Source organism: Haliotis rufescens, unplaced genomic scaffold (genome assembly GCF_023055435.1).
Source record: "Haliotis rufescens isolate VD_foot unplaced genomic scaffold, xgHalRufe1.0.p SCAF_5, whole genome shotgun sequence".
NCBI lineage: Eukaryota > Metazoa > Mollusca > Gastropoda > Lepetellida > Haliotidae > Haliotis > Haliotis rufescens.
This window is the reverse complement of record NW_025964223.1, coordinates 15,456,426-15,478,836: the sequence shown is the minus strand read 5'-3', so window position 1 is coordinate 15,478,836 and position 22,411 is coordinate 15,456,426. Positions and strand designations below refer to the sequence as shown.

At 39.1% G+C, this 22,411-nt stretch overlaps 2 protein-coding genes across 6 annotated transcripts in view; both read left to right on the top strand.

The window, feature by feature from the left end:
• LOC124113269 (intersectin-1-like) overlaps window positions 1–2,883 on the top strand; it is a 67,161-nt gene extending 64,278 nt beyond the window's left edge. For all 4 annotated transcript variants that reach the window (XM_046473560.2, XM_046473562.2, XM_046473559.2 and 1 more), the window contains 2 exons: window positions 342–515; window positions 1,700–2,883. In XM_046473560.2, the coding sequence (XP_046329516.2) occupies window positions 342–515; window positions 1,700–1,845 (320 nt within the window). In that variant the 3' untranslated portion in view covers window positions 1,846–2,883. The remainder of the gene's footprint in view (window positions 1–341; window positions 516–1,699) is intronic.
• Window positions 2,884–3,344: 461 nt separating this feature from the next.
• LOC125372958 lies at window positions 3,345–10,789 on the top strand. 2 transcript variants are annotated; one of them, XM_048383729.1, is made up of 2 exons: window positions 3,345–6,488; window positions 6,733–10,789. In XM_048383729.1, the coding sequence occupies exons 1-2, from the start codon at window positions 6,448–6,450 to the stop codon at window positions 7,757–7,759; spliced, it is 1,068 nt and encodes a 355-aa protein (XP_048239686.1). In that variant the 5' UTR covers window positions 3,345–6,447; the 3' UTR covers window positions 7,760–10,789. The 2 variants fall into 2 exon arrangements, with proteins under 2 accessions (XP_048239686.1, XP_048239687.1); XM_048383730.1 differs by lacking the exon at window positions 3,345–6,488 and adding an exon at window positions 6,553–6,720 and having other exon boundaries at window positions 6,918–10,789.
• The last annotated feature ends 11,622 nt before the right edge of the window (window positions 10,790–22,411 follow it).

Here is a 22,411-nt window from a genome sequence, read left to right as displayed (position 1 = left end):
CTGCTAGTGACACATGTAACCTATGGTATGACCCTGCCAGTTACACACATAACCTACAGTATGACCCTGCTGGTGACACATGTGACCTTTGGTATGACCCTGCTAGTGACACATGTAACGTATGGTATGACCCTGCCAGTGACACATGTAAGCTACGGTTTGACTCTGCTAGTGACACATGTAACCTAAGGTATGACCCTGCCAGTGACACATGTAAGCTACGGTTTGACTCTGCTAGTGACACATGTAACCTACGGTATGGCCCTGCTAGTGACACATGTAACCTACGGTATGGCCCTGCTAGTGACGGTATGATATGACCATGTGTTCCTTCCCTGCAGGTAAGAGTGACCCGTACTGCGAGGTGAGCATGGGGAGTCAGGAGCACCGCACCAAGGTGATCCAGGGCACGCTCAACCCCAAGTGGAACCACTCCATGCAGTTCACCATCAAGGACCTGGAGCAGGACGTCCTCTGCCTCACTGTGTACGACCGGGACATCTTCTCCCCTAACGGTAGGATGTCAGGATATTTCCCTGTGGCCAACATTTCACTTTTGGATTTTCTGGTATCCATCTCATCTTCCAACAGTTCCTTCTTTGAGCAATGTTTATAAAGGGTCTAGGCTCTGTGGTCAGATGCCCATCTACAACCTGGGTGAGACATTTTCATGAGTGAGTGCCATGTGAGACATTAAGACATTGTCTTATCACTGAGTCAGAATAATAAGCAACTGCTAGATTAACCAAATATATATTATAAACAGGTAGCTGATAAACATATGTAGGTTAAGAAGGACTTGTATCAAACTTGATTGGCCTGAGCCCATTTCCAATCTCAGCTGGTATTCATCTTGCCTTTTGAAAGACTGCAGGTAGATTAAACAGGCCAAAGGTAAAGAGCCTTTCAGTCTGATATGTTGCAGTTGTTTCCTTCAGACTTTACAAATGTGTCAAGGACTCAAGTTAAGCTCCAGACTAAATTCATGACTTCAGAACTTTTTAGTTTCCCCAGTTCATCAAAAGTACATATCCTTAGCACATCCGCCATGTTTTCTTGAGAGGACAACCAGATTGTATTTAAAGGTAATGAAAATTTTGCCACCATGCCATTATAAACATGCTGCTTCATACGTTTTGGCCAACACACAGGAAACCTGCAATTCATGAGATACGGCTTTCGCTGGGCTATTCACACAATTATGCCTTTTTGACATAGATAATGTTTGAATTTATTAATCTATAAAATATGACTAAATCTTCATAATTGTCTGGCACTCTTCGGAGGAAGAGGGTCTGGTGTTTTGAGAGCTAAAATTTTATTACGTTTAATTCCAAATTGGTTACTCTCTCTTAAAGATATTCCAGTGTTTTGAAACCTGCAAAATCAATGCATTTCAATACGTTTTGGCCATGGAAAGGTAAATCTACACGGGTTATCGCTTTTACATGACGATGTACACAAGGTTAATGACATCATGATAAAACAATGTTGTTATCGTGAAATAAACCGAGCCTCGTTCTTCATTGTTCTTTGCGATTTATTGTATAACTATCCTATATTTGCAAATTAGTGATGTACCCATATTATTACTTGATACAATATAAGCTTCAATGCTATGGAATCGTCCCAGGTCTTATCTACACTTGTTCACCAAACGATATTCATGCAGCCTCTCATGTATAATTCTTTTCTTTAGACTTCCTGGGACGGACAGAGATCCAAGTGAAAGAGGTGTTATGCAGTTCCAGTCGGAAGGGGCCGATCACCAAGAAGCTTCCTCTGTATGAAGTTAATTCAGGGGAGGTAATCGTGAAACTGGATCTACAGCTGTACAACAGCTGAAAGTCCCTACTGGACACGGGGGTGTTTTAGTTATGCAGAGTCTTATACAGTATATCGGACCTCGGAGAACAGACTAGAGAGTAGACCTGTCAGGTAGCCTGCCAATAGATCACAAGTACAAACCTGTAGCATCAGCGATTTGGTGTGCCATGGGAGAATAAATAATATTGAGAGTGTTTCCCATGGTTATTTTAATCTTCATCTTCGCAGGATTGAGAAGTGTGTTGGATCCTGTTTTATGATCGGTGCAGTGAGCACCTGTGCAATCTGTGAACCACCAGTCGGACAGAACAGCTTTTCTGCTCACTTTCTGTGCTGCAAACTCAGTGGACGTCAAGTTTTATTTCTTTTTGATTGTTATCGATACGATTATGGTAACCCTAATAGATGTCATCCTCATCATCATCATCCTCATCATCAACATCATCATCATCATTATCGTCGTCATCATTCTCATCATCATCATCATCATCATCATCATCATCATCATCATCCTCCCTACTATCACCAGCAGGCCGTTCTCTATCCTTGTACATGCTGGTGATGAAATGCTCATCTTATGAGTATATTATCTCATCATTATCATCATTGTCATTGTCATCTCAATCCTCCTCCTCCTCCTCCTCTTTATCATCATCAGCAGCAGCAGCAGCAGCAGTAGCAGTGGCTTCATCTTGAGCAAGTCGTCAGAATCATCATCATCATCATCATCATCATCAACAACAGCATCTTCCTCCTCCTCATGATAATGAAAGCACATTGCCTGTGCTTGTCACGCTGCATCCTGTCCTGGACGACAATACTGCTGCAATATTCATCAGGAGGGCCTTACACTAGCAGAGGCTCATTTCTACGGAGTTACTTCCCCTGCTTATGTTGCAGGTACAAGTGTCTCTACCTGACACATGTATGAAAACTAAAGTACTCACGGAAATGGAAAAAAACTGCTTTTTCGATCTCAGGTTTTAAATAAATGCAGTTAATATACAAAAAATATAAATATTCAAACAACTCAATTAGTACTAATTGGGCCTTGGCACAAGTACAGCGTATCAAAGGTTTTTATGTCTTGTTACACGTAAAAGTGTGTAAAAATATGAACAAAACAGACTATTGTGAAACTGAGCATAACCAGGTGTTAGTAGATCAAGGTGAATGTCCATGACCTATGACACCTTGATGACAGGTGAAAACAGGTGCTTGAAACCCACGTGCATGTGATTTGTCAGTGGTTAGTGATTTGTGAGTGGCATTGTGAGATAGTGAATCATCGTGAAAATATCAGAACGTAAAAGTAACATATTCCCTTCTCAAACAACAACTTACATGTCATTATTATTATGTACATAAACATAGCTGTTATTTTTATTGTTGTTTTGATAACTTTTTTCCAGGCTAATTTGCCTGTTTCTGCCATGTCAATTTGGACTTAGTTTTATTTTTGAATGTTGAAAGTGCCTACAAATTACCTCCTGTAAAGTACATTTTGTATTGAGCACTGAGATAAAACTAGCAAATCCAGACTAGTACTTTTCCAGTTGTTTTGTTATTTCGTATTTACATCTATGTAATGCTTTGTGTCGATTATTAAATCCAGCAAAACAGTTTTTTTTCATTTCCATGACTACTTTAGGTTTGATGGCATGTTGACACAGTGGTCAATGGTGGTACAAGTATTTGTGGCAGTCATGTACATATGTCTGCAGATGTTTCTTTTGTGTTGATCATCATCAAATGGATCAAATTAATCTCAAAAGATTGTTATGTCAGTACCTCACTGAGTAGATTAGTTCAACGGTAACCATGGCTACAGTTTCAGGAGTATGATGGGTACCAGGTAATAGTAGGATAATATACAATGTCTCCATGAATTAGTGCTGGAACACTGATCCAGGAGGATACTCAACTCGAAAATGCCTGATTGTAAAATACCGCAATATTCAGTAGAAGTGAGAAATATTTGCAGTAGATCACTATCTATGCTTCTGGTCATGCAAAACAGGTGCTCTATATAACGACCAAGTGTAAACATCAGTCTCTACTAACCCAACACACACTGACTGGATCGCAGACTATGCAACTTTGTTCAATATGTTTAGGTTTTGAGTTGAAATGGTTTTGCTAGTCATAGGTTCATTGATGACATCATCCTTGTTCATTGCTATGAGGTGAGCATGGGGGACCCAGTTGTCAAAGTCACAGCAATTCGCTGTGCAGAGTTGCATCCCTTGGCCCTGCCAGAAATCAAACATCACAGGTTCAAATCCAGATTTTCATACCCTTGCTTGTGGGTTTTTCACCAAAGTGGTAAACGTCTAACATGTGCATCACTTTGGGCTTTCCTCCCACATCAAGCGGACATGTCAGGATATGACTGTAATAGGGTTCTAAGCAGCGTTAACCCAACTCTCTCACACACTCTCTACGCATAGCTATTCAATTCTAGCTGTCACTTACATCAGCTAGGGACCCAGTCCATGTTAAATGTGTCAGTTTAACCCAAGGAGGATTCCAGAAACATTGAAAATTGAGTGGGGAGGGCAAAATTATAGTTCTGCAACATATATGTAATTTTGGATGGAAAAGTGACTGTCAGTTATCTTTATGATTTTCAACAATTGTGGACCCCCAGGAACTGCCTGTGTTCTCACTGTCCTGAGTCCTGGGTCTCCTGCTAAACAAACTAAAGAAAAGTCACAACCTGACTATTGGACCGACCCATGGTTGTGATCTTCTTGGCTCTATGATTGTGGAACAGGGCACTGGAGGACAGGTAGCACATTTCTAATGGTGCCTCACAATTTCTGTAGCACAAACTTTCCTGCATTCTATTTATGTTCTACCTATATCTGTCAGTGTGTATGTCTTATTTATGAATCTTTATCCCAAATTTGGATAATGACGGTTATAATCTCAGTACCCCGGGTAAATGAATTTCTGTATGTACTCTGTTATGTTATTTTATTGGACTATGAAAGCAATCACAGAAATGATTCTATCGTCATCATTGTCATCCACATCCTCGTCATCAATGTCATCGTTACCTGGTCATCATCTCCATCGTTTACTTGTCAAGTACATATTAATTACTCCTATTGTCAACACTTATTGTCAAAAGTATTTATGGGAAGTTGTTTAAATGTAGTTATTTTCCAACTCCATTGATTTTGTATTCTCTCGGTTTTCAACCACATCAGAACTAGTATGTCATCCATAATTTGCTTCCTTAAATGTGATGTAATTCATAGCTGAGGTTGTGGGTGGCCCAGTTGTCTTAGGCATTGCACTTCACTGTGCAGAGATGCGTCCCTAGGCACGCAAGAACCCTAGGTTCGTGGGTTTGAATTTCAATTCGCCTGATTCTATTTTAGGTTTGTTAGCGCCATACCCGTGCTCGTGTTTTTTACCAAAGTAGTAAACGTCAAATACCTCCATCACTTTTTTCTGTGTCAAGCCGACACCATAACATTACTAAAATACTGTCTAAGACAGCCTTAAACTAAACTCACTCACTCCTTGACAGCTTTCTGACACCCCACATGGTATTTCAAGGAGAATAAAACTTATGTTTTGCTCATATGTGACAGCTGTCAGTGACTACTTAATAACTCCATGGGGAAAAGACTTTTGAAGAAATATATAATTGTTTTGCTTTTCTATAGGTAACACAGTAATATTTGTATATAAGAAATTAGGCAAGACCAGGTTGTGTTCTTGTCTTTTTAGCCAACAATGAATAATGAATTTGAAAAGTCCTAAGCCAACCAAATTCTGTATTAGATGATACTTTTCTAACATTTTTGTGGTTCATATTCTTGTTACTTACAAGAATTGTAGGAAATCAATTCAATTTTCATTAAAAAAAAAACAAGCCATGAAATTTATCTCCCAAAGAGTAATAATCATTTTATTGTAAAAAATCCCCCAAATGTGAATCTGTTTTTATTGAGAATATTCTTATAACATTGTTTTGCGTGACCAAAGTAACTGTTTTCTGCAATCTGAGTTGTGGATTCTTGTAGTCTTTCAATTGCCCATATGACATAGATTCAGTTACATGGGAACCTAAATGTGAGCCAAAGCCTCAATAAAAAGTATTATGTTTCTGGTCTTTTGATGCAGTCTATGCTGCAACAACATTTCTTTCTTTTTTAAAAAAAGAAAAGAAAAAAGAAGAAGCTCATTGAATTGACACCCCAAAAGGCCTTATTATCTCCACACATACACAGACCAAGGCATCGTACATTGTGTGCAGTTTGTACGTTCATTTTTGGGGAAGCAGGTTAGAGTTACATGCCCTTGGCTGAAAACCACTGCGTTGGCGAAAATGATGCAAACAGGGACCAGAACCATAATATATTTTTAAATTTGAGCTAATATGTCCTTGTTGATTGTTTTCTTGCAAACGTGTTCCAACTTTGTATTGACTGTTTCTTGTGTAGCCTATTGCAGGTTAGTGTAGTGTTGCCAACTGAAGACCTGTCAAGTTCCAGGAGCTAGATGGTTAGGATGCTGGTGTGATTTTGTCCTGTTTCTTCAAATTGTTGACATTTGTTCCACCCTGGACATGAACGGGTGTATGTTGTGAATACCTTAATAAAGATGGATGGATGTTGTGTATACCTACATATGGATGGATGGATGTTGTGTATACCTTCATATGGATGGATGGATATTGTGTATACCTACATATGGATGGATGGATGTTGTGTATACCTTCATATGGATGGATGGATATTGTGTATACCTACATAAGGATGGATGGATGTGGTGTATACCTTCATATGGATGGATGGATGTTGTGTATACCTACATATGGATGGATGGATGTTGTGTATACCTACATATGGATGGGTGGATGTTGTGTATACCTACATATGGATGGATGTTGTGTATACCTTCATATGGATGGATGGATGTTGTGTATACCTTCATATGGATGGATGGATGTTGTGTATACCTACATATGGATGGATGGTGTGTATACCTTCATATGGATGGATGTTGTGTATACCTTCATATGGATGGATGTTGTGTATACCTACATATAAATGGATGTTGTGTATACCTACATATGGATGGATGTTGTGTATACCTTCATATGGATGGATGGATGTTGTGTATACCTTCATATGGATGGATGGATGTTGTGTATACCTACATATGGATGGATGTTGTGTATACCTTCATATGGATGGATGTTGTGTATACCTTCATATGGATGGATGGATGTTGTGTATACCTACATATGGATGGATGGTGTGTATACCTTCATATGGATGGATGTTGTGTATACCTTCATATGGATGGATGTTGTGTATACCTACATATAAATGGATGTTGTGTATACCTACATATGGATGGATGTTGTGTATACCTTCATATGGACGGATGGATGTTGTGTATACCTTCATATGGATGGATGGATGTTGTGTATACCTACATATGGATGGATGTTGTGTATACCTTCATATGGATGGATGGATGTTGTGTATACCTTCATATGGATCGATGGTGTGTATACCTTCATATGGATGGATGGATGGTGTGTATACCTTCATATGGATGGATGTTGTGTATACCTACATATGGATGGATGTTGTGTATACCTTCATATGGATGGATGGATGTTGTGTATACCTTCATATGGATGGATGTTGTGTATACCTTCATATGGATGGATGTTGTGTATACCTACATATGGATGGGTGGATGTTGTGAATACCTTCATATGGATGGATGGATGTTGTGTATACCTTCATATGGATGGATGTTGTGTATACCTACATATGGATGGGTGGATGTTGTGAATACCTTCATATGGATGGATGGATGTTGTGTATACCTTCATATGGATGGATGGATGTTGTGTATACCTTCATATGGATGGATGTTGTGTATACCTACATATTGATGGATATTGTGTATACCTACATATGGATGGATGGTGTGTATACCTACATATGGATGGATGGATGGATGTTGTGTATACCTACATATGGATGGATATTGTGTATACCTACATATGGATGGATATTGTGTATACCTACATATGGATGGATGTTGTGTATACCTACATATGGATGGATGGTGTGTATACCTACATATGGATGGATGGATGGATGTTGTGTATACCTACACATGGATGGATGTTGTGTATACCTACATATGGATGGATGGTGTGTATACCTACATATGGATGGATGGATGGATGTTGTGTATACCTACACATGGATGGATGTTGTGTATACCTACATATGGATGGATGTTATGTATACCTTCATGTGGATGAAAGGTGTGTATACCTACATATTGATGTATGTTGTGTATACCTTCATATGGATGGTTGTTGTGTATACCTACATATGGATGGATGGTGTGTATACCTACATATGGATGGATGGTGTGTATACCTACATATGGATGGATGGATGGAGTTGTGTGTACCTTCATATGGATGGATGTTGTGTATACCTACATATGGATGGATGGTGTGCATACCTACATATGGATGGATGGTGTGTGTACCTTCATGTGGATGGTGTGTATACCTACAAATGGATTGATAATGTGTATACCTACAAATGGATGGATAATGTGTATACCTACATATGGATGGATAGTGTGTATACCTACATATGGATAATGAGTATAGCTACATATGGATGGATGTTTTTTGCGTATACATGTATCTGCATATGGATGGATGGATGTTGGGTACCTACATTTGGATGAATGGATACATGGATGGTGTGTATCCCTACATTTGGATGGATGTTTTGAATTCCTACATACGTATGGATGGATGTTGTGTATACCTACATATGTATGTGTTTATGTTTTTTATACCTTCATAGCATATCTGGGATGTGTTCTTGTACCATCCCTGCTTCATAAGAGTTAAATGAAGAATTTAAGGCTTTAGTTCTACTAATTCAAAACATTTAATTACACATAAGTGACAGTGTCAGCTTTAACATCATTAATTTTCCAGGATTAGTTGAATTTATGAGGCAATCTTTTAGCATTTAAACCACTCAGCAATTTTGAGTGTTAGTGTTATGAAGTTAGCTTTCAAAAATGCATTGAATTTAAGTTAAGATGTATCTCAGCATAGAATCTCAATCTGATTTATTTATAAGGCACAACAAAAGTATCACACTTATGCTTAATATATGCAAATTTGACCATGTCATGTTACATCCTTCACATGTTAGGATTCACCTTGACCTTCTTTTCATTTTAAAAATGAAACGTGAGTGAGTGAGTATGGTTTTACGCTGCTTTTAGCAATATTCCAGCAATATCATGTCGGGGGACGCCAGAAATGGGCTTCAGCGAAACAAGCAAATGCTTTAACCACTAGTCTACCCGACCGCCCCTAAAAGTCAAACAAATTTTTTTATCTAGAACAACAGGACCCACGGGATTGTGCCACTTTCATCCATGTACTTTTATGTTTGTTACCCTAGGCCTGACCAATGTCCTTGTTATACAGTCCAACCTGATGTTTGCAAAAGTAACAAAGAAATTTGTGCTATGATTGAATGAAAACATGTTACTTTTGACATCCATTTGGGTTTTGCTTCTATTCATAGTTTTTTGTAGGAGATTAGCATAAATTAGCTCAGGCTTTAATCTTTGTAACATTTCCTTCATTATCTTAGCATTCTGTCAGAACTGTGTAGTGACAGTTTTGTCTGGCCTCATTGAAATATCAGTATACCATTAAGTGGGAAATATAGGTTTGGTGAAAAGGTTGTGTGTGTATCGGCTGAAGTGGTACATGGAACATGAAGTGGGATATGGTACATGCCAGGTGTTGGCATGATGTGTCCCTTGGTATATAGAAATAATGGCATTATGGATAAGGTGGGGTAAAAATCTAGTCTTAAAAATGATACTCTTGGTGTGCCTCTTATGCACATGTTATGTTCTTTAAAACAAAAATTATGGTCAAAATTGGCATTAATGATTTTTGGGATCTTTTTCAAATCATAACAACCTATCCAAATGTGCGCCTCAGTCTCTGAGAACTGAATCAACTATTCCTTCTGATTCTTGGTCTACAGTAGCCAGGTCAGGGGTGCATCAATGTCTTGGGGAGGAACTTGTTCATGAGTGCAAAACTGATCCTGCTGAAATAAGTTTAATCTAAAGTCAAATATTAAGTTATTCACTGTAGGATATGAACATAAACATCCAGATGACGGGTCAAAATATTTAGAAATGGGCCTTGTGGTGTGCTGCCAGTAAATGTTATGCTCAATAGTTTCCTCTAATTATATAGAGTAATGCACCTATTTAAAAGTCACAATATATAAGCAATAGTATTACAATATGATCAATACCTATTACCATGATAATGTCTGCAATGGAATTTTTTAAGATAAGCTTTGTTAAACTATTTCTGTATAATATGTCTAATTTTCATTGCTTTCAGAGTGAAATATACCAACATAGGCAATCAGCATGATCAGGTCTATCAGTGATAAGTGTTTTTGTTTGTTGGAGAGTGTGTTTTATATTCCTCTTGGTGGAAATGGTACCCACTTTATGATAAACTTTACCAATCAAAAGCAGGTAGTTTTATTATGGAGAAGAAAATATGTGAAATAACAAAATGTTTGATGTGAATGATAAAACAGACAATAATGTATTCATTAACAAAACTGACAATTCATTATACGAGTCACTGGAGAAGGAATGCCATATTGACAGTATGTCTTATTGTTGTATGATTAAGACTTCTGGGACTTGTTTAGCCTGGACAATAACTGTTAGTGTTCCTTCCATGTACAAGGCCACCCATCCTATCTCTGTCAGCTGTTATAGTCTAATGTGTGTGTTGGTGTATATATTTGTTACACAACATGATTGAAGAGTGTGGACAACAGTTGTCAAAGAGAAATCCTGAAATAATAAACAAAAGTATCATCCTTAACTCTGGTTGTGTTTTCTGTGTGTGAACACTCCATCTGTTCCAGGAACAGAGCCATCTCTGTGTCTCTTTTTACTGAATGATATATGAGTCAAGCACAGTGTAGTGTTTTCTGTAGATGGATGCTCAATCTGTTCCAGGGACAGAGCCATCTCTGTGTTTGTTGTACTGAATGATACATGAGTCAAGCACAGTGAAGTGTTTTCTTTAGATGGATGCTCAATCTGTTCCAGGGACAGAGCCATCTCTGTGTTTGTTGTACTGAATGATACACGAGTCGGCACAATGTAATGTTTTCTGTGTGTGAACACTCCACCTGTTCCAGGAACAGAGCCATCTCTGTGTCTGTTGTACTGAATGATACACGATTCGGCACAGTGTAATGTTTTCTGTGTGTGAACACTCCACCTGTTCCAGGAACAGAGCCATCTCTGTGTCTGTTGTACTGAATGATATATGAGTCAAGCACAGTGTAGTGTTTTCTGTAGATGGATGCTCAATCTGTTACATGGACAGAGCCATCTGTGTCTGTTGTACTGAATGATACATTAGTCAAGCACAGCGTAGTGTTTTCCGTAGATGGATGCTCAATCTGTTCCAGGAACAGAGCCATCTCTGTGTCTGTTGTACTGAATGATACATGAGTCAAGCACAATGTCCAGAATGATACACAATTCAAGTAAAATGGACATAATGATACACAAGCCAAGCACAATGAACTGAAAGATACACTAGTCAAGTACAATGTACTGAAAGATACACAAGTCAAGCACAATGTTGTACAAAATATATCATATACAATATTGTTCAGAATGATGCACAAGTCAATCACAATGTACAGAATGCTACACAAGTCAAGCAAAATGTTTTACAGGATGACACACAAGTCAAGTACAATGTTGTACAAAATCATACACAATATTGTTCAGAATGATGCACATGTCAAACACAATATACAGAATGATACACAAATCAAGCACAATGTACGGAGTGATACACAAGTCAAGCACAATGTTGTACAGAATAATACACAAGTCCAGCACAATGTACAGAATTATACACATGTCAAGTACAATGTTGTACAGAATGATACACAAGTCAAACACAATGTACAGAATGATACACAAGTCAAGCACAATGTACAGAATGACACAAGTCAAGTACAATGGTGTACAGAATGATCCACAAGTCAAGCACAATGTTGCACAGAATGATACTCAAGTCAAGTACAATGTACAGAATGACCCACAAGTCAAGCACAATGTTGTACAGAATAATACACAAGTCCAGCACAATGTACAGAATGATACTTAGGTAAAGTACAATGTACAGAATGATACACAAGTCAAGGAAAATGTTGCACAGAATGATCTACAAGTCAAGCACAATGAAAAAAATGACACACAAGTCAAATACAATGTTGTACATAATGATCCACAAGTCAAGCACAATGTACAGAATGACACACAAGTGAAGCAAACTGTTGTACAGAATGATCCACAAGTCAAGCACAATGAACAGAATGACACACAAGTCAAATACAATGTACAAAATGCTATTCATGTCAAGTAGAATGTACAGAATGATACACAAGTCAAGCACTATGTATAAAATGATACGCAAGTCAAGCACAATGTTGTACAGAATGATACACAAGTCAAGCACAATGAACAGAATGACACACACGTCAAGTACAATGTTGTACAGAATGATCCACAAGTCAAGCACAATGAAAAAAATGACACACAAGTCAAATACAATGTTGTACATAATGATCCACAAGTCAAGCACAATGTACAGAATGACACACAAGTGAAGCAAACTGTTGTACAGAATGATCCACAAGTCAAGCACAATGAACAGAATGACACACAAGTCAAATACAATGTTGTACAGAATGACACACAAGTGAAGAACACTGTTGTACAGAATGATCCACAACTCAAGTCCAATGTTGTACAGAATGATACACAAGTCAAGCACAATGTACAGAATGACACACAAGTGAAGCACACTGTTGTACAGAATGATCTACAAGTCAAGCACTATGTACAGAATGATACGCAAGTCAAGTACAATGATGTACAGAATAATACACAAGTGAAGCACACTGTTGCACAGAATGATCCACAAGTGAAGTATAATGTTGTAAAGAATAATACACAAGTCCAGCACAATGTACAGAATGATACATAGGTAAAGTACAATGTACAGAATGATACACAAGTCAAGGAAAATGTTGCACAGAATGATCCACAAGTCAAGCACAAAGTTGTACAGAATGATATACAAGTCAAGCACAATGTTTGCAAAGTGATACACAAGTCAAGCACAATGTTGTACAGAATGCTATTCATGTCAAGTAGAATGTACAGAATGATACACAAGTCAAGCACAATGTTGTACAAAATGATACGCAAGTCAAGCACAATGTTGTACAGAATGATACACAAGTCAAGCACAATGAATAGAATGACACACAAGTCAAGTACAATGTTGTACAGAATGATACACAAGTCAAGCACAATGAACAAAATTACACACAAGTCAAATACAATGTTGTACAGAATGATCCACAAGTCAAGCACAATGTACAGAATGACACACAAGTGAAGCACACTGTTGCACAGAATGATCCACAAGTGAAGTATAATGTTGTACAGAATGATACACAAGTCAAGCACAATGTTGTACTGAATGATACACAAGTGTTTTCTGTATATGGACGCTTAATCTGGTCCAGGAACAGCCACCATCATGCCTTGCACAGAAGTATAATAGTAAACAACGCAATTGAGGTACTGCTGTCTTATTGGGATGAGTACATCTTCCAGCACGATGTTTGAAGCCTCACATGTCCGTAATTTGCTGGGTGGATTGCTAGCGGCTTTGTTTGAGAGTTGAAGAAGGTCTAGTGTCCATTTTCAGTATAGGTCTAGACAGAAGGAGTTCTTTGAGTGAAACTGCATCAATATCTCATGTAAGTAGAGCAGTCATTAACTGTCAGGATGATGTACTTGACAATGAATGTGTAGACAAAGTGGCGTTATCTTGCTGTTATGGTATGACTGCTGCAACATATGGTTTTGATTGCAGTACTCGGGTGGTCCTTCGGTATAATATATCTTCGGTATATAACTCGACCTATGTTCAACATAAAATATCATTAAAATTACCTTCTTTTACCTCTTAGATCCTTTACAACCTTACAGCTAAAACATACAGCACCAAACATGTTGAAGACCTGTCGTGTATAACTAAAACACGCCATGGCATTGAATGTAGCCTTTGTGGATTGATTTATGCTGGAGAGACACGACAAAAATTATCGACTCGAGTCTGTCAGCATAGATCAGGCATCAACAGTGTTTCAAATTGTGTCCACCAACATTTTAATTCTGAAATCTCAATCTGGTTCTTAATCCATTCCTTTTCAAGGAGATTTTCCATCAAATAGCCTTAAATGCAGTCCAGAGAAAATCATTTGATTCGACTGTTGTGTACAGAAATGCCATATGTAATGACAACATAAAAGACGTTGGCAGTCTCTCTAAGTAACGAACTGCCAACGTCAATGTATTGAGCCTGCTTCTGGCACCCCAAAGACGTCGGCGCAGCCATGGTGACAAGAACGGACGAAGTTCAAATTATACTTTTCATTTGGACGATTTGTTACCTCTCCTCTTGGCAGCTCTTGGTGTAAATGCCACTACCAAGACTCATCATACTGCTACTAACCGTTTGGTGATATAATGTTAAGGGAATTCTCTATTGTTGACAAGAACAACCTTCGTCAGCTGTTCAAATATGAGCCAAAATATAACGAGCAGCCCCCTACCAATAGGGATCATATCTATAAAATTATCATAGATGCTGTCGAAGCATTTGCCAAAATACGGGCCAGCAGAGCAGAGGAATCCATTGAAAGTCTGACAGAGTGCGTGATGTTGTCATTGGTAGAATGCACCAACTGAAAAAGAAGAAACAGAAGATTAATGTCCATTCCTCTTTTGTACTGGATTCCAAAAGTTCCATAAAAATCTGCGCAAAGAGACATACTCTACTCAAAAGAAGTTAAAGAACACCCGATTAATTTCATAAGGCAAAACCTAATCTGTCCTTGCTGGGTGCGATTGCAACACACAGCCTTAAAAATTGTGGATGTTCATTAAACTTGTTTTGAATTGTATATATTGCTGGGTCCAGCAAATGTACCACCAAATCTATGTCTCGAAGAATAACCATAATCCTTAATACCAAGGAAGGACTTCCTGGGCTTAATACCATGTGGATACTCAAAAACTCAATTTCCATTGATTTACTTCAATTCTTGTATCTCAGAAAAGAACCAACTTTGTACACCATTAACTCACGTGACAAACCCAAAACAACACTTCATTCCTTGATCCATGAGGCATTTGTTACTTAACGTGGTGACCATAGATAAAGTTACATCTCTACCTTCTGTCAGAGGTTCGGTACAATTTGTCAAAAATGGAAGCAAATGAAAACACTATGTGAAAAGATGGACTTCCTCATTGATGGCATCTATGTAAAAAGTGGGGGTACATTTAGGCAAGAGGTAGCCATCACCAAGGGCACCCATTGTGCTCCCTTCTTGCTGAACTGTTTCATTATGCATGTGGATCGACATTTCTGCTCCGATTGGCGAAGTTAAACCAAGGGAATTTTGGCCAAGAAGTTTGATGTGATATCGTTCAATAAAACGGCCAAACTCCCTTCCACTGATTTACCCACCAATCCTGTATGCTCTTTCCGTGAAGATTTCAAAGGGCGTCATGCGACTCTTGCTGAAAAGTTGTTTGATCAAGGAAACAACATTCATTAAGAAAAGCTTTCAAAATGTTTTAAGGTAGATCTGTAAAGGACATTTCCAAATTTGACGCATCAGTGAAAAATGATGTTGGTTGCAATTGCCTATTTTGACTTGTACCACATGTTTAGTTGAATAAATGCCCTTGCATGTGCTTGTGACGGGTGTCACCGGTGGGGCAGGATACGCTCGCCTTTTCTCGAACACCCGGTGTCATTATTATTGATAGTGATTAATAGACATATGTTCATGATGAGTCGGACCTGATTGTTGTTGTTCTTTGTTTTGTTGGTTTTCTTTTGGGTTTTTTGTTTGTTTGTTGTTGGTTTTTGTTGTTGTTGTTTTTTGTTTTTTTGTTAATGTTTGTTTGTTTTTTTTGGGTTTTTTGTGTGTGTTTTTATAGGGGGTAGGGGGTGGTTCTAAGGTATTCCCCTGTTGAAGGAATGTTTCGGGGGAAAATGAAAAGAATACATCTGTAAGGTGTCGTTATCCTCTGACTTGCAGACATCGATGTTTCAAGGAGCAACAATCTTCTGAAACGGTATGAAGCTCTCGTTAGCATTGGTAATGAAAGTGATATTGCTTGAAGATTGCTAAATGCGGCGTGAACCCAAACCACTCACTCGCTCATTAAGACGCGCTTCAACCTGTACTAACAATGTGTGTTTCTAAAACCTTTGTATAAATTTGGTCGGCATTAAAAACATGATCAATCGAGCAATGAAAAACACCAATCCCCAGCAAACTTCAACACTGTTTCTTTAAGACATGTCCTTTGTTCAAGATCAGGTACCATTCCTTTGCTGTAAACACATCATCTGGTTCCCTCCGCCGTATGCCGCAATGCCGGCTGTCGTCACCATATGCAGACAGCTTCCTGTACCTGACGTATCCAGGGTCAGTGTCTCCTGTCAGCGGAGGGATGACTACTAGCCTGCGACATCTGAATGTTTCCACTAAACTCCCACCAAGCTGGTATTGCAGAGAGTTAAAAGTATTCGCTTCGCATCGTGTTTCAGTCGTTGAGGGACGAATGCTGCTCTTATAAACCTTAGCATCAAGTATTATATTTTACATAACGCGCACCTATGTTTTACTCAACGAGAAAAAGGTATGGTAAACCCACCATCTTTAAAGGATATCCTTTTTTGTATATATCCTAAGGCCATTCTAATCTTATCCCACATTATAACAGTAGCAATGTTATACTGATACGAAGGACAACGGTTTTGTGGACACACACTGGAGGCCTGATTAAACTATTTCCATTAGCTACGTTCTGTGCGGGACTCTTTCATTAGTCATATGCTTACATGAAATATTAAATGTGAAAAAATGCAAAAACGGATCACACACATGTGAATATCTAATTCTGTCTTGAGGTGCGCCGTGAACACAATGCCAGGGTCGATATCTTGTTCAGCAGATCGATAATCATGTAAGAAAATGAAACAATGTAACATACTGTTCTATGATGTATTGAAGTGTAGCACTACCACAGTAATTGTACCAGCACAAACAGCTGTGATCGATAGACATGGTTAATGTGGAGTGACTCCATGTGGTCTCTATACCCGAGTCATTCACTGTTTAATGTAAAACAGCCGACATGTGTTCGTACTAAGCATTGATGTATCGTTCAACTTTTTACCCCTACTTTGGAAAATGGACAAACATGCAGTGATCAAGTCCTTCAGAAAAAAGTGGCTTAACACCGAAAGTCCTCCATAGTACAAAACAAGGGAAGGGTTCCCTTCCTATGCCACCGGAAATAGGAAGGCAGTAGTGTTTAAGCATGGCAGAGAGAGCCTTGAGACGACCCCCGTCCTGGAAGGAAGAACACCATAAATGATCCCGAGAATCTCCGATATGGTACGGCGAATTACCCAGCATCCCATTGCATGAGAACATTCCATTTTCACACAAACTTTGGAAGCGAAGAAAGTTTCGGCTCGTTGTTGCTTCTGCTTAAAAAACGCACCAGAAAACAATACGTCTCGTGATAATCTATCTCAGAAAGGGTGTGCCCTTCCATCAGTACAATGCCCCGGTGCACAAATCAGTCATCACAATGGCTACATTCCACCTTATTCAGCACGCCTGATCTGTCTCCGTTAAACTTCCGTCTCTCTCAAACATAAAGAAAGCTCTAGGCAGAACCCATTTCGACTCGAACGATGTCGTCATAGCAGCCGTGTTGACATAAACGCTGATTTAAGGACCGTCTCACAGAAGCGATTAAGCGCTCAAACTGTGTGCAATGGGGTGGAAGCTGCAAAATTAAAATGTCGACCGGTGATTGACAACAAGATGGCTGCTTATTACAAACGTTAAAGAATGGAGTGATCCCGGCGTCATTGCGTCATGCAGTATTGATGCTAATCATTGAGTTATTATCATTGCGCTACCACCACTATACCACAGCTGGGCCGCTATGGTTGCTAGCGAGGATCAGCAGGACAGAACTCTTCTGCTTTGATGGTCGACATATAGAGGTGTTGAGGTTTAGAAGCTGTGGAACTTACATTGATCTTCAGTTTTAATACTAACAAGGTAATGCCCACACACATATACATCTCGTTGCAGTGGGTTGCCAGTGCCGTAGCCAGCCGGGGTGGGTGGGGTTGGGGGTTGGGGGTGGGTGGGATGGCAAGGCTCTCCTCCCCCCCCCCCCCCTCCCCCTCCTAGATTTTTTTATATAAAAAACAGTTTTATCTAAATCAAGTTGGGGACAAGTGATCGCGAACACCTGGTACCATTACTATTTGATAGTAATTCATAAACACATGCTCATGATTTAGTCGGAGCCGTACAATTGACTCTGCTTTATGCAGAGGTTTCTATTGGATATGGAAAGGGTTTTATCGCTTTATTTGCAATGGTAACATCCGGGTACTGCTTTGGCAAGCTATCCCCGACCTCATCCCCAGTGAACATTTGTAGGATGAACTTTGCCCCCCAACGTCCTGTAGCACCTCGCAGTCTGTGAGAGGAGTGGCTCTGGGTCCCAAGGGCTACCATCAGGACCCAGAGCCGGCTCAGATGATCTCAGGAAGCTGTCCGGGTCCACAAAGGTCATAATCTATTTATCCTAGACTCCCGATGGTATTCCATATAGACCAGAAGCTAGTGGGAATCATCAAGATATAGCTTCTGATCTATATGGTATTGGCAAATGAAAATGGTATGGTATGGGGTGAGGGCGATCAGATCTTATGGATTCCAATGGCTTTTATGATGAGAAGGTGGGCATAAGATCGTTGAAGAGCTGGGGGTCAAATTCAAATTTTGAATTTTGCAGCCAACGTCACTAATAACAGGTAAAACTACTTCTGTTGGCAGAAATTCTTCGAGGTGTGCTTCTCATGCGTCGACCATGTCAGCTTGACTCATGTTGTTCCACTCATCAGTGAGAGTGGTGGGTGGGTTTTGACGTTGACGTACACGTATGCTAATGACGTCCCAGACGGGTTCAATTGGGGGAAAGGTCAGGACTAAGTGCTGGTAATGGCATGACATTGATGTTATGCTGTTTGAGGAATTGGGTCAAAATCCTAGCACGATGAGCACGTGCATTATCATCTTGAAGGATGAAACGTTGTCCAATTTGTTGTGCAAATGGCACCACGAGTGGTGCAATGGTGTTGTCCCGATAGTATTGGCCTGTGACTCTGTCATGGACAATATGGAGCGCTGATCGGCCAGCCATTGTGATACCACCCCATGCCATTATGATCCCATCCGCAAGACGATCATGCTGTGCGACTTTAACGCTCATGGAAGTCGAGAGTGAACGTCGATTCATCAGAAACCATGACATTAGCCCAGCGTCGATTATCCCAGTGCTGACGTTCCCTACACCACTGAAGCCTCTGATTCAATTCACTTGCTCTGATTTATAACGGTGTTCGAACCTACACCGAAACGTCGCTCCTAATTGTAATAAAGAAGTTCATTCATAAATCTTATCCTTATTACTTACGTTCATTGTCAGACATTGGTGTATTTCCACGTTATCATGTATATATTATAGAGGAGCGGCCAATCCTTAAAAAAGAGGCTTATTTAAGGAGTAACCCCTCCCCACAGAAGAACAAAGCACAACCACATCTTTCTTCACAAGATGACATTTATGCATTAGAAAACGATGGTTGTGGTGATTTCTTTTGGTGGCAGGCATGTTTTTTGGTGGTAAAATTCACATTTGTGTGTGAATTTTAAGTAAATCAAATAAATGGCACTTAACAAGTCAGTTTGCATATTGCAATGTTTATTTTATAAACAAAATCAGTGTGCTGACTTTGGAAACCTACAATAGAACAAATAAACAATTTACAAAATTGTTTAAGTCGAGTGATGGGCCAAAATGTGTCACAAACAGGCAAAAATCACTCAATTTTCATTTTCAAAGTATCACAAATCTAATGATAACGTAACCTCCATATTGACAATCATGTCGTGTAATATCTCAAAATCTTCCTGAATGCTTTAGGAGCTTACAAAAAAATCCACAATTAATGTAGGCATAATATAATGTATGAAAGTTTACACACACCGAAGTTCCTGGAGTGTCTGTGGAACACCTGGTTGACGTCGAAGGCGCCGATCCATCTCATCCCACATATGCTCGATTTGGTGAGAGATCAGGGGAGCGAGCCGGCCAGGGGATGACATTTTGTTGACGGGAATCCTGAACAAGTCTAGCAATATGAGGCCGGGCGTTTGTCATGTTGAAAGGTAATGCCTGGGCCATGACGACGCAAATACGGTTGAACAACAGGGCCGATGATCTCGTCGCGGTAGCGCTTTCCATTGAGATTTCCTTCTACCATTATCAAACGGGTCCTCTGTTTTTCTGTAATCCCACCCCATACCATAACCATACCAACAGTTAATTGGCGCTGATAGGTGACAGCAGGACTTAACTTATCAATGATTGGAAATAGGCAAACGGGAGACAGGGGGTAATTAGCATGCATTTCCGTATTAAAAGAAATAGCAATGGACAAATGGAACCCAGCTGGATAATTAGCCCAGACAATAATCAAAGCAATAAGTCCCCAGCACTGGGCAGATAGGTTCCCTGGTCACGGTTCATGTCTGGCTGGTGTCTCCTGATGTAGTTTCTTCTTGTAGTTTTCTTTGGTCGCCACTTGTTGGTAGACACGACTTTGGTGGCTTCCAACATGAAGTTGTATGTGCATTTGTAGCATCTATGGTCTTGGTTCTTGTGTTCGGATATAGCAGATTTCAGGTCTAGTCTGTTGACAGAGGTCTGATGTTCTTTGAGTCTGGTGTTGACGGGTCTGAGGGTTTCTCCAATATATTGGTGGCCACAGTTGCAGGGGATCTGGTATATATACATCCTCTGGGGTTGGGACTTGCGCTGCTGGCGCCTCTGCCATTGGCTCGGAGACGGTTTAATGCTCCATTTGTCCATTGCTAATCACCTATCAGCGCCAATCAACTGTTGGCTTCCTTTGTGAAGTTTCCACCTTTGTAATCTTATTACTTTGTTGTTCTTAAATGGAAAATATATATGTTCTCTGCTTCATAACATTAATTCACCTGATGAAGGAGTAGTTTATACTCCGACACATTGTGTTCCTCGTATTAAAGAAGTTGACCTTATTTCCTTATACCTTTATGTGTCTTGAGATAGAGTCCACAGCATCACCTGCTTGTCTATTTGAGGAGAAACAGTTATTTGATCTTGTTGTGCACATTTTCTATTTGTATCTTCGCATGTTCTATAGGTCTTTTCCAAGTATCTCCAGAACCAGTAAGTAGTTGTATGTGCATTTGTAACATCTTTTATACTTTTTATGTATTAAGTTAGAACTTGACCTTCAAAGTGACATTGACCTTCAAATATACCTCCTCGGTTGTTTAAATAATCATTGATTTTAGGCAAACCTTTAATAATATCCTAAGAAGAAAAGGTATTCGCAAACGGCGATAGATATGTGTCGTATAAATCTATTATTAATGAAATTAACAACCTGAAAAAAAACAATGCTCATTTTAACCAAATCGGGTGTGGGATAACATATTACCAATGTTTTTTAAAACTGTTATCTCATCATTAGACGTGTCGGATCATTCTGAGATATCAAACGGCTTGGTTGATAATATTAATAATTCATTACGGTTCTTTTTCCAATAATCGGATAATGAAAATAGAGCACAATTCACCATATTTTGGCTTAATTTACCAATAACTCAATTTGTGAGGGGATATAATTTAAAAATATATTAAAAAATTAAATTCACTATGTGTAAATTATCACATAAATGATAAAAATACGGACTCAATGAATACACTACCCTGGGGGGGGGGACTTTATTTGATTTTCACTATTTTTACAACAGAAAAGTGCATTTTGACCTCAAAACAGAATCTGCCACCAAAACATTTTACCACAACCACCATTTTCTAGTCTGTTGGATACAAAAACATAAGGAAAATCTAAGTTTGCTTTGTTCTACTATGGGGAGGTGTATGTCGGCAGTTTGAGGGTCTGGCCACTACTCTGTTAGGTATGTCGATATTCTCGGTCGGTTCTTCTTCCGTACGAGAGTAAATACATTCCAAACATCAAAATAAAATAATGTTTGCCATTGAAAAAAAAAAAATTTGGGAGGATAAAAATAAAAATAAAACGCATTAATACATTAATTCACATGTGTATTTTGCCTTATGAAAAGAACGTGATTGTTAAGAGCATGATTTGTTTGTTTGTTTATTTGTTGTTTAACGCTGCACTCGGCAATTTCCCAGCTATATGACG

Coding starts and splice junctions, on each gene's coding strand:
- LOC125372958 (XM_048383729.1), top strand. CDS start 6,448: ATGGATGGATGTTGTGTATACCTACATATGGATGGATGGAT. Junction 6,489..6,732: donor CTACATATGGATGGATGGAT/GTTGTGTATACC, acceptor ATATGGATGGAT/GTTGTGTATACCTTCATATG.